At 39.0% G+C, this 13,913-nt stretch overlaps 1 protein-coding gene across 9 annotated transcripts in view; it reads right to left on the bottom strand.

Annotated features, from left to right (window-relative positions):
* The window catches only part of PLEKHA7 (pleckstrin homology domain containing A7), a 159,076-nt gene that overhangs the window by 73,124 nt on the left and 72,039 nt on the right, over window positions 1-13,913 (bottom strand). For 2 of the 9 annotated variants that reach the window (XM_037402510.1, XM_037402511.1), the window contains exon 1: window positions 5,871-6,275. The exons of 6 other annotated variants lie outside the window; for them this stretch is intronic. In XM_037402510.1, the coding sequence (XP_037258407.1) occupies window positions 5,871-5,908 (38 nt within the window). In that variant the 5' untranslated portion in view covers window positions 5,909-6,275. Of the gene's footprint in view, window positions 1-5,870; window positions 6,276-13,913 lie in introns of those variants that run through there. One more of the 9 variants, XM_037402513.1, reaches the window with a different exon arrangement.

The raw sequence follows: 13,913 nt of genomic DNA, 5'->3' as shown, positions 1-13,913 counted from the left end.
TTTGAAGACAAGGAAATCCTTAGAGAGGAGGACATTCCTGAAAAGTGAATTTGACTATTTCCTTACTTCTGCAGTCCCTGCCTTCAAACCTGAAAATTAAAATAAAGAAAAAATCTCTGATCACAGCAAAATAAAATTAGAAAGGTAAAAGATGTCATTATTGTATCACTTCACCTTAATTCAGGCTTGGAACTCAAGACTGTTCCTTCCTTTCCCACTGAAGTATTTGAGATAGTCATGATTCTCCATAAACCTCCAAAATAAAATGTAGTACCTTCAAAACTATCTAAATTAATTTGGAACTTTGCTACGTAACAAAAACAATCTTAACTATTTAGTCGCAATGAAATGTCACTCATGTCACAACGTGAACAGCAGACTCAACCAACTGTACATTCCTTACATGTATCAGGTGTACATCTAAGCCAAAACGAAAGTCCGAAATGGAAACAGGAGTATATCCAATAGTTAAAAGCATGTATTGGTGATATACATATATACACACACATATATTGTATGCCAATGTATATAAATGTATTCATATATATGCACACACACATATACCTGGGACATCATACATACACACACACGCATCCTCTCATCTCTAATGCTGTCACAGGTATTTCTGCAATTATTTGGATAACTCTGGCTCCTATAGGATTAAATGGTTGTGACAAATGGTCCCAACAGTCCGATTAGATGCAGAAACTCCAAAGACAGAGGCTCACGTAGAAGGCAAGTAGGTTTTTTTAACCAAAGATTTTTGGAAGTATGGAGGGGGGTGATGTGTGTGTGTATTTGTTTTTCCATTGGGGATCATTGGTGTAACAAGGAAAGCAGCAACTTAACTTTTTTTCACTACTCTACTCTGTACTGCACATAAAGCAGCGTTTGCCCTGCAGTCTTTCACACAAGACAACCATGTAGACTGCCACAAGAAAACAACATGTAGAGAGCAACATCACATTATTTATTTCTTCTGGATCTGATACATAAACCAAATTAATAAATTCATTTTCTAATAAAAAAATAAAGTGGTGATATCACTAAGTAATATGATTAAAACACCCTGAGTAAAAGTAGCATACCATTAAATTCCAGTGTCAATCACAATTTAAAGAGTTTAGTGAGGAAGCCATCCAACAAGCATTGCCATATAAGCATACTGTTTTGGAAAAAGTATTTTAAGTGAAGCTTTACACAAAAATATATATCTCAACTTCTAAGCCATAACAGAACTGCTTAAAATGAAAGAGACGGTCATATGCATAGCATCTAAATTTACCAGTGGAGGCTGAAAACCCTCACCAGTTCTATTTGAAGATATTTTACTTTGATGCAAGGGCTCACACAATAATAGACATGATCCACATTGTTCTAAATACGAAAGCAAACACAAGTTTTCCAGCACCCAGCTTTCACCTAAGTAGTAGGCCATACAGTGTAGAAAGCCGAAATAATTTCATATAACAGCTACAAAAACCGAATAAAAGTTTTCAAGAATTTTATTCCTCTGCCATGTCAGCTATATAACCTCAAAACGTTTTCTTTTCATTGGCTTTTTAATGTTGAAGACAGATTTCAACTTCTTAAGACAAAAGCACTTCTGATTTATTATTTATTGAATTTAATGCATAATATGAAAAAGTGATTATCAGAGGACAATATTGCAGACTGAGATCTTGCTGGGTTGCTGTGTGTGCCCTCAGACAATGTGGAAACACATTGCCCTTTTCCCCTTTCCATAAAGTGGAACTGCTTTATCTACAACCTATACCACGGGAATGAAATTTTAATCAAGTACTGCTTTCTTATAAAATCACAACTGTCCAGAACAGAAATAGCCAGTATCCATCAAATTCTCTCAGGGCTACAGTATAAAATACTGCATCCAGTTTTGGACCTCCTCATACAGGAAAGGCATCAACAAACTGGAGTGTGTTCAGTGGAGGAGCACCAAGACGGCGAGGAGCACCAAGATGGTGCGGAGCGGCTGAGGGAGCTGGCCTTGCTCTGTCTCGGGAAACGACAGCTTCAGGGTGACCTGCCAACAGCCTCCTGCAAGGAGGTAATCAAGAAGGCTCTTCAGAGTGGTGCATCACAGCAGTACAAGAGAGAGCGGGTGTAAACTGAAACAAGAGAGTGCTTCAGACTGCACGCAGGAGAAGGTTTTTCACCTTGAGGATACGAAGATGGTAAATAAAGATGGTAAATAAATTAAAGCACTGGAAGGCTGCTGAGAGAGGTTGTGCAGTCTCCATCCTTGGAGGTTTTGAACACTAGAGCAGAGGAAGACCTGAGCAACCCAGTCTGACCTCGCCACTGACCCCACTTTGAGCAGGAGGTTTCACTAGAGACCCAAACCAAACTGTCCTACAATCGTATGGCTAGGTATAGTTCCTGTTTCTACTACAAAGCCAAAAAACCACAACCAAAACCCAAAACCACCAAAAAAGTTTTACAGAACAGATCCTGCTAACACAATAATGTAAAAACTCCACAACATTGAGGAAGAAAAGCTCAAAAAAGCATTAAAACCTGGTTTCTGCCCTCAACCTTTAATAACACCGTGAATTAACTTCACCAAATAATCAAATCCAAAGTCCATTTACATTCTACTAAGAAACATTCCATGAAAGAAAAGAATTTACACAGCCTGGGTTCCTGTGGTTATGTGCTTTTTATCTAATAGGGCACATGTTCCAACCAAAGCCTTTCCTGTAGCTGAGGTTATGTAAAACATGCATGGGTCTGTCTCAGTCCCTCTCTAGCCCTACCCACGTTCCTCCACTGCTTCCCAGTGTTGCTGAGGCACTGACCGTCATCCTACAAACCTCATCCCCTTCGGACACCAGGTTGAAGAATAAACAAGGATCACCGTATTCGCTGAAGTACCATTTAATACAAAGAAACCACAATTCCCACAGCGCGCACCTCTTCTTGTGGGTTGGCCGTTTGTGTTTACTGGCGTATATATTAATATAAAGTTCCTTCATTAGCAACAAACCATTCCAGCCTATCTTGTGGTTGATTCTGAAACACTTCAAACTCTATTCATACACAACTTAGGCCAAAAATACAAGCAACAAAGTTATTTCCATGCACGGACTGCGTGATTCGTGACTGTTTAAAGGAGTTCCTCCTTCCCCAGTCTCATTCAGCTTACTGTGTTGGATAAAATACGATGCATCTCCTCCAAATTTAAATGCATTTGTAAAATAATTTTTCCTATCAAAACTTAAGTATAACATGGACTGCAGTACCCCTGAAAGGCACATATCATCAAACTTTTGCTTGAGGGAAGACTAGTAATACAAGCTCATCTTGCCTAGAGCAAGAAGTGTAAGTTAGTGGAGATTATCAGACCAACTATTCCGAGCTTTGAATTACACTCCTACTGGTTACTTCCCTTTCCAAAGCAGTCCAGCACCTATAGCACCGCAATACTGACACAAGGGAAAGCCACCACGTCAGCATCAGTGCACAGAACGCTCCCATAAGCCACACAGGAACCCACGCCAACCCAGGGCCAAATTTGCACCCCACAGTTAAACCCAACAGCAGACCCATTAACTAGGGGCAGCTCCTACCCTGGGGCAGTGGGAGCTGCTCCTAGCAGAACTTCATCACCCCCTCTTTCCGAGATCCTTCTTCCCCCGGCAGGCGGTGCGGACCTCAGACCCGCAGGCACAACGCCTGGCCCCATGCACATGGCACCGCGGAGGGCTCAGCCCTACCAGTTAGAAAAAAAACCAACGCATTGCAGCTGCCACTACTAAGTAAAACTTCAAAGCTTACAGAAAGGCGTTATTTGCACTGTCAAAGACTAGTCTCCTTAAAAAAAAATAAAAAAATAAAAAACCCACGTTAATCAATACATTGTTATGAGTTACCATGTATTAATCACGTTTCCACACCTCATAGAAAATGGTTCTGAGGCCAAACCTATAAAGCAGATAAAATTTTACTAAAATGATATTTACCCAAATGTTTCCATTACATAGGTTCCCCCACTGTGTAGTGAGAAACCCACTATGATTCACTGCCTAAAACTAATTCCAGATTAGCATTGTAGGGATTGGAACAGTAAAACAGACACGGAAGATTCTCCTTTTAGATTATGCAGAGAGTTTATAAATTATCCAGAAATGTCTTTTTAATTCAACAAAAAGCTCTTCAGCACAAAAAAAAAAAAAAAAAAAGAGGGTGGGGTGGGGATTTATAGCTATATCAGTTGTTGACAACTTCAGTCTAACTTGCTCAAAGAAATAGCCTAGAGCCAGCTCGTCCTTACGGAGATGTAGAAATACTCAGTGGTCCCAAGTTAGGCGAGCAGAGAAACTCCTAAGATGTTTCCAAGCAATCACAGAAATAGTGCTTTAGAATTAATGTAAAATATTCTCTTTGACACCTATAGAACAGAAAATGCGCTCAAAATATAAAGTAATGCTATTAGACAAGCTTTATACAAACAAACAAAAAAGATTAAGGTAGAAAGAATTTCAACATTGTACTAAACAATTCCAATCTCTCAAACTTTTCTGCTTTTAATGCTCATTATTTTATTCAATGCAATTTGAAACCCAAGCAAACTGTTTTGAAAATTAACCGTTCTGGTGTGTGTAACACTAGAATTTTCTTTGCTGAAGATAAACCATTGAACTAATTCTGCAGGAAAGAGGCAACTATTTGCAGTCATCCAGTGTCTCCTCCGCAATCCTTGAACCCACCGCTATGTAATCAAAACATGTCAAGTCATAACATAACCGACAGCAATGGGTTAACAACAATTTACATTATTGGCATCAATTACCCTTAGTTTTGGATATTGAATATCTAAATATGTGACCCAAACATCAATCAAAAATTTAAGAAAACTCTCATATAATCATACTCTGTGTTTAATTTCTTGAATCAACACATTACACTACCAGAATGTGAAAATTTGAGAATATTAAATTTAAATACAGACAGCTGCGAGAAGAGTGGCACTGAAAACAACCCAGCCACAGATGAAATACTTCCATTTTCTTAATGTCACTAAGTATGCACATTAAACAGCCAGCTCAGAAAAAGCCCAAGTGGACACAACCGATGATGATATGAAGACCTAGTGGCTAAGAAAAACAGCACAAGGAATGTATAGAGAAACACATTTTCACTGTTCCCACCTCAAAAAAAGCTTTAGCTAGCAAACACATTTTCAACACTACTATGATGGTTTCTATGAAGTGGCTCAGACATTTCATTTATATCAGCAAACATCAATATGCATTATAGGATAGCATGCAGTCATCTGGGCACAGCATGCATCTTCAAAATCAGCTCAGAATTAGACTCTGTGTGAAACCACATCATCCCATTGGGAAAGATGAAAACTCCTTCCTTAAACACATGAAAAGTGCTATTATTTTGCAAAGTAACTGGAAGGATGAAGCAACTACCACCTTTCACAATAAGCCTGGAAGTCAACAGCCAAAATATCAACAGCCAAAACCACATTAAATCAGGCTCCTTCACTTTGGTTCAGGGAGCAAGGCAGTGGCAAACTCCAGCCAGAAGACAGCTCTTAGTACGCCACCATATACAGTGGAGCTACCGGCGACATTCCTCCCAGAGCAGCAGGTTACAGCCGCTTTGCCTGGTGCTCGTCCTGCAGCCCCGCCATGCCACAGCCCTCACCACAGCACTCCGTTCCACCAAAGCCAAGCTGGTGCAGATAACACCTCCAAGAGCACAACGGCACTGCTGCTGCTTCATCGCCAGGGTTTTCACAGCTGATACAGTTCCACAACAGAGCTCATATAGCTGAATATCAGAAACATGCCCTTAAATAAGACCTCAGCCAGAGGATCTACAGTATTACCTACCTCTCACCTTTGTGATGCAAGAACTCATTCTCTACCATCTCCCCCCATGGACTGGGGAGCACAGTCCCATGCTGGTTCACTTTCTGACCTCAAAGTACCGGCACTGTTTGCTGCTGTCAAAGAACACGGCCAGAGCCGAGCCCCAGCACCGCTCTGGGAGCCCTCCGGTTCACGTCTCACCACCCAGCTGGCTCTCCTCCAGGCAGCCGACATGCAGGCAAGGGCAACGCTGAAGCAAGGGAATCTGGCAGCAGGCGAGCTCTCACATTGCTGACAAGGCCTGGGGTGAGGACAGGGAGCGCTGGCAGGATTAGAGATTGAAAAAAAAAAATTCCAAAAACTTCTTCAGATCCTGCATTAAGTCCTTTCAATGCTGAGCAAGTCTCTACCAAACATGTGACTGAAACTTGGCAGCTACGAAGGTGAAGTAACTTCACATGAAAAAGTATTTGTTCTTTAGGTAATTATTTAACAAAACATACAATGACATAATGCCTTCGAAAAATGTGCATCTTCCGCTTACAGAAAACTTTCTAATCTCTTGAAAATACAGGTATGACATAGTCCTTCCCTATGCAGAAAATTAAAAGCTTTTTTCCCCTTCAGGTGCAGCAAGATCAAAAATAAAGTGCTCCAAAGCACACGCGTGAGCAGAGCCAGACACTCCAGGTAAGTTCAGAACAGCACTATAGTGCTGGTTTTATTCAGTGTTAACTTTTAAAATAAAAAAAAAAACCCAAGTGCAACATGATTAGTATTATATGCATGTGTATTTGATCAAAAGGATTACAAGCAGCATAGTACCTTCTCATGCTTTCAGTGCTTCAGTGGCATTTTAATTTACTAATTAAAGAAATTGCACAATGCTCTAAATATGCTTAGATAAATGTGTAATCTAGCAATTTAATTATTTGCAAAAGAATATTCAGCTGTTTCAGTGGGGGGTTGTGTGTTTGTTTTATTTTTGTTTACATACTGACTATTGAGTACAATTAAACCACCACACATCAACATTGCAAGGATTTTCTCAATAACTCTTGGGATCTTTCCCCTCTGCTCCAGAACTGTGCTTGACATTACAGCAATCGAAACCAAAGATAAGATTTTTTTTTCTACCGTCTTGGACAGTATGCCACACTACATTACATTTTTTTAGCTTTAACTTCATAAAACATACTTAAGTTTATTTGCTTTTTGCTTTGTCAACTGTAAAATAATGTTAACTACTCTTTATCAAGCATCCTGTCTTCTTTCCTGAGTAGTTACAAAGACTAGAATAATTTGTCTGCACAGCTACTCACTTGGTCTCTCATTCTTCCGCATGAATTCTGCATGCTCATGAAAAAGCTGTAGCTTATAGCAATAACCTCCAACAAAAGGGGGAAAAGCTCCAGACCTGCTCTTTGGAAGCTGGTTAGCTCTGAGTGCCACATTCACCTTCTCTGCAACTTTATCTGATTACAGAAAGGCAAAACCTACAAATAGGAAACAGCTCCTCTTAGAAAACAGTAAGCAATTGGACAAACCCTGTTTTATTTCCTCCTGAGGACTTCTTACATTCTGCATACAGAAACTTAATTTCATATTAATTTCTATTTTAACTTTTCCCCATCAGCTGTTGGAACTAACCAAGGTCACAATTCATTACTTTGAACATTTGCTGCCCACACTTACTTAATTCTAACAAAGTGACCAACAAATGATGCTTACTATTAAAATGTAACTTAACAGACACTGCAATTACACTACTTTAAAAAATAATAACAATAAATCTATCAACAGCACAGAAAAGAGTAAGACTTCGAAGTGACTGATTTTTGCAAATAAGTCATCATTGACTCACAGAGCGATTCTGCTTCAAGGTTATATTCATCAGTTTTGCATTATACAGTTGAAAATCTGAATTCATGGAGCGATGACATTTCAGCTATTTCGGATATTGGATCAGGACTTGGAAATTACTCTGTACAGAGAAATGGGGTTCTCCCACAAGAAGAGAAAGCAGTGGCTAAATTTGCAAAACCTGAAGTGCAGTTAAGTTTTTCTGCATCATTAACAGATAAAAGAAGTTAATGGTTTTGGCACTGCTACACTGGAATTGGGGAGACTAGGATTCAGATCTTGGCACTGAAGCAGATTTCTTGTATGACCTTTTCAAGTAATCCTATTTTTGTAAAATCACCATTTTATTAACATCTAAGACTTTCAAAAGAGCGAAGAGGCACCTACAAATTTAGAGCCTTAATCTTATTTGCAGCCTTCAGGGTCCTACTGCAGTATATATAAGCCAAAACATTCACTGTTTTTCAATAGTAGGACGGACTATCTCAACCTTCCCAAAGAATTCCAGCAAACCTGGGAGGTGAGAACAGGCTGGGATTTCTGAATCTAGCTAAACAAAACACATTGCTGCCTTCCAAGTTTAAACATTTACAGATTTACAGCACACAGAAGGTTGTTCTTTAAATTATTTATATCCAACAATCTTTATTCTGAACACAGCCTTTTGTCTACATCAATTATTCTTTCCACTGCAAGTACCACGTATATGGATGTGGGAAGAAGCAACTTGCCTTTTACACTAGTGTACTAGTGAGGTAACAGACTGTAAAACAGGATACAATTCTGTACAAACATAGTAAGGCTTAATGCATTATGATAGAAAGCAAGTTTAGCAAAATTATTTGGCAAGTTGCCAGCGCAGTTCTTAAAAACAGAACCAACCAATGGCGTCGACAAACTTGCTTCTCCAAATGTAAGTCTCCAAAACTAAACTCACTCTAAGATTAACTTTCCTATACTATAAATCAAAATCTTTCTGCTCAGTTACTTACTGCCTAGTTGCTATCAACTTAATTCACCCAGGTATGACTTAGGAAAAACTGCACTGAAACATGAAGTTCAGCCTAACATGCCATAGAATGTGTTTGCTTTTGTGCTATCACATACTTACTGCTGTTATTTGAAAACAGTCTAAGACTCTAAATCTAAATTAGTGATGCTAATAGATTAAATTCCAGAATTGATGACTGGCAATATTCATTCATCTCAAAGTACAACACTAGAAAGACATAGCATTGTAATGCAAATTACTGTCAAATCGGAGTAAAAGGAAGGAAAATGTCCTGTTCCTAAATATGAAGATGGTCTCTAGGAAGAATAAAATAAATATTCTTACCTTGTATGACACAAACCTTGTTTCATATACACCATTCTGGGACTTTTCATGCTATACACCATTACAGTTTTAATACCTCTGAATTTAACTGTTCTCAGACAGCTCATAAATTCTGCAAATACCATGTGCATATTCTACATTCTTCTCATGCAAACAGGTTGCAGAGTAAGACATAGTATTCTTAAGACATTAAGAAAAAGCAGCTCAAACTTCTTAGCACCTTGAAATGACTGTCCGACATACTTGCATTATCTATTTTCACTCCCAAATATTTCTGTTGACTTGAATGTAAATTTTACCTGCACAAGAACTAGAAAATAGGACAACAAAGCTATTTTGTTGATGCCTTAGATAATGTTGATTGAGAGGTACTGTGGGAACAAAGCAAAACCCACCAGAGTTCTACTTGGAAACAGTTATATTTTTGTTTTAAATAACATAATCTAAAGAAAACAGACAATGTAATTGAAGTTCCAATGCTGATGTTTCTGCTTAGTCAGCATGCCCTACAGGGAAGGACAACAAAAATAAGAAATTGGTCAGGTACTTTGCTGTGTGTGAACTGTGAGACCACATCCCTCCATTTTATATTGATGAGTTAATGAAACAAACAAAAAAGCCTTGACAGCAGGACTAAGAATCATGTTATGTTTCTTAATAGTCTTCCGAAGAAGTTTATCTGAAGGAAAAAAAAAAGAAGACAGCTGTACTATTCTTATTAAGTCATCTTACCCTACCCACAAAATCACAAATGTAAGGACCACGGCCCCATTTTAAAGATAATTCCTGCTACAGCTAAGAACAGATTCTCAAGAGGGGAAAAAAATTATAATCTATATACATGACATACAACACTAACTATTTTTGGAAGCAAGGAACCTTCATCTAATGCCAAGTGGTATGTATCAGACACATATAAGATGCCAGTTTCCCAACTGCTTACCAACAGAAGCAGAAAAAAAAAACCTTAAAAGATTTATTTCATTAAATCATTAATAGGCCAACCAACAAATAACTACAAGGGAATAACTGAACATTTTCAGGGAATGTCCTTTAAGCTGTATTAATAGTTTGTACCATCTGATCTCACTACATGCTTGTAGAATTGATATGTCCATGTATTTGGTAGAATAGGTAAAGAAGCCACTTGAAAGATCAGATGTATTATCTCTATTGTTACCTTATGCGATTATTAAAAAGTTACTGTAGAACACAAACTACCTCAATCCATAATATAATGACAGTACTACATGGTTCCAGTACCAGCGCAGCTCCACAAGCGGTGTATGGATAAGCTAGAGGCTACACATTCCACCTCTTTTTATCTGGATTCTATTAAAACTGCATTCAATCAAAATAATGGGATGCACATCTAGGAAGTAATGTCACCCCAATGTAATTATCACAGAATCATAGAATGGGTTGGGTTGGAAGGGACCTAAAAGATTACCCAGTTCCACCACCCCCCTGCCACGGGCAAGGACCCCTCCCACCAGCCCAGGTTGCCCCCAGCCCCGTCCAGCCCGGCCTGGGGCACTGCCAGGGATGGGGCACCCACAGCTGCTCTGGGCAGCCTGGGCCGGTGTCTCGCCACCCTCACAGCAAAGAATTTCTTCCTAATACATAATCTAAATCTGCCCTTTTTCAGCTTAAAACTAGTACTCCTTTTTTCTATCACTGCACTCGCTGATAAAAGAGTCCCTCTCCAGCTTTCCTGTCGGCCCCTTTAGGTGCTGGAAGGCGGCTGTCAGGTCTCCCCGGAGCCTTCTCTGCTCCAGGCTGAACAGCCCCAGCTCTCCCAGCTGCCCTCACAGAGAGGGGCTCCAACCCTCTGGTCACCTTCATGGTCCTCCTCTGGACCCACTCAAGCAGATCCATGTCTGTCTTATGCTGGGAGCCCCAGAGCTGAAGGCGGTACTCCAGGTGGAGTCTAATGAGAGCAGGAGAAGGGCCAAGGGGGAGAATCACCTCCCTCCCTCCACCTGCTAACCACAATTGGGCTGCTGGGATTTCACAAAGTTCATTTAAAATGCATTTTAACCAGTGTTGACTTAACACAGATTGTCTGCACATATTCTTGTCAACAACTGTATTGTTCTAGATTGCTCAAAATTTCCTATACTTGATAAAAGTATTCAAGCATCATGTACAGGTCATAAACTAAGTGTTCCACAAATTCTTCTCACAACATTTTCAAGACAGCTAGAGATTTTAAATTTTATCTGCTCTTCATGTTATGCTGTCTTGCAGTGGCAACAGCTGAACATAGAAGCAAGAGCCAAGATGCAGGAGCAGTAAGGAACAGTACATGCAAAGAGGCAGCAAAAGGATGTGTACAGGGCTGCAAAATGCCAAATGCTCGTGGCAAAATGAAGTCTATGCAGTTGCCACTAAGGAAGAAAAAAAAGGTTCACAAGAGTTCTGGTTCTATTACACAAACATTATCATTAGAGCTCAGAAACCAACTGCTACGTAGAACTACTGTAAGAGGAACTGGACTAGCAAGAAATCGCATGTTCTTCAGTAGGCACGCAGTGTTGCAATACACACAGCCCCGGTCACCAGCTTTTCACAGGACTTTCCCTTAAGCAAACCAAATTTCAGCAATTAAAGACAGTCATATAAGCACAACAGGGATTTTCCTGGTTTCCTAATCCTCTACGTCTGAGATACTCTCTTCTGTTTCTTAAGCTCCCAGCTGTTCCCTGGGGCTGGAAGTACAGGTAATTCCAGCTCTCCAAAGAAATAGCCTGTCCTCATCTTTACTCAGTAACTGATGTATAACTGTATTATAGAATCACAGAACCGCTGAGGTTGGAAAAGACCTTTGAGGTCATCAAGTCCAACCTTTAACCCAGGGCTGCTAAGCCCACCACTAAACCATGTCACTAAGCATCACATCTCTGGTTTTTTTAAACACCTCCAGAGATGATGATTCCGCCACCTCCCTGGGCAGCCTGTTGATTATAATCATATTAAAACCATGTATGTTATATTCATATATAATTATAGAACTTTACAGTCAAGATCACAATGTGGTAATAAATTCAAGAATCAAAACCAAAGCATTAACTGACCTATGAGATTCCAAATGGAGCAGAATTCTTTAAATGCAGATACTCAGAAAGCTCAGTGTGGAACATTGTTTCTACAAATTAAGTCTCAATGGTATCAATCAGTAGATTTCTCAGGAAACAATTAAAATGGGATTCTCAATTCAGCCTTTGCAATACTGCTTCTAGTGCAACCTCCATAATGCAATAGACTCTTAGAAAACTTCTACTCTTAAATTTTCTCAGGGCCTGTATTTATAGTATTACTTTATAAAGGAGAAGTTTCAGACACTCCAGTCTCCAAATATTCTAACAATGCTGTGCACGTATTGCTCCAGGCTCTCCCACTCCCCCCCCAATCCCTCTAAACTTTTCACCTCTGAGCAGGATTTTCACTTTGCACTACTTTTAGTCCAATCAGCCTGTCATACCACTGTTGTCACTAGAGAAATCCTGAATTAGAAGCAGACAGACTGCAGAGACATAGTTCATCTTAAAAAACCACCTGAAGTTCAAGACACATCCGTCTCGACCTTTCTTAAGAATATTTTCCACCAACTTTTGACACTTTTCATTCATGGAGAGTTACCAGGCATCTACAACAAGCTGCACCAAAATGTACAGAGAAAAACAGAATATAAGCCCTTGATTTACAGACGAACATTACTCTGGCACACTTTCTCTTCCTTGTTCTGTTTCATTCAACTCTACCAGAAATACCATTTTAGATAGTGAGCTGGTTTTGTTCATAAACATTTTCACGTTACTGAAAAATCAGAATGACCAAAGAGGGAAAACTGTACTGCAGCATCTCGGTATTGCCATTGTGGAGTTTCTCAGAACAAATTTTAACAGATACTACTCCTAAAAAGAATGAGTAAAAATTATTACAACTAAACCCATACAATTTAAACATCCTCAAAAACCTGAATTATAGTAGGTAACGCTTCCTGATCATAAATTAATAACTACTACAATGCAGGCAGAGTACAGATTAAGGTAGAACTTATAAGAAGCCAATTTTTCTTGGATTATATATGCTTTGGTCCATCGAATATTTTGTAGGTAAATGTCTAATCACATTATTTTCACTGGCAAGAAGCAGATTTCCTACAGAGGACTAAAGAAGGAAGCAGGCCCTTATTACCATTTTCCAATTGTGATATATGGTTATTTCACACAAAAGGCAAAAATGGTATCATTTGCTGACTGGATCACAAAATAGTTTTGCTTCATGTTGCATATATTCACTGTATTAAAAGAAAATTTGTTTGGAAATACTTCATTTTTCTTTAAATGACAAAGTTCTCTGCACGTTCCCTTCTTCTCTGTATCCAAGACAAGACTAAAATCACCCACTGTATTTTCTGAACAGTACTCTGCACATGATTTGTATTAAAATGCCTAGAAATTACATACCACACTAAAAACTCTCTTAATGTAAATTAATTATATCAGGCACTATGACTACAGTACCAGAAGCTACTTTGCTAGTTAGAAAATAAAACATACACGTACAAAACATAGTTTAAAACAAACAAACTAATGTTTAAGTGATTAACCAGAAAGTTTATTACCTTCAATAGAAAGGAAAAATTTATGCAGTGACAGAAGCCACAAGTTCCAAGGCAGACGACAACTTTTACAATAATGTGCAATAATACCGTTGGTACGTCTCAGCTACGTAAAGGGTATCAACTGAAGGTCTAATTACAGCACTGATAACATTTAAGTCACTTAAAGAGCAGTAAAAATGAAACCTGAAAAAACTGAGACCTCATTTACCTGCTAAAATATAAAAACTGATTAGAG

The sequence above is a fragment of the Falco rusticolus genome, chromosome 10 (genome assembly GCF_015220075.1).
Source record: "Falco rusticolus isolate bFalRus1 chromosome 10, bFalRus1.pri, whole genome shotgun sequence".
Classification (NCBI taxonomy): domain Eukaryota; kingdom Metazoa; phylum Chordata; class Aves; order Falconiformes; family Falconidae; genus Falco; species Falco rusticolus.
This window is presented reverse-complemented; position numbering and strand designations above follow the sequence as displayed.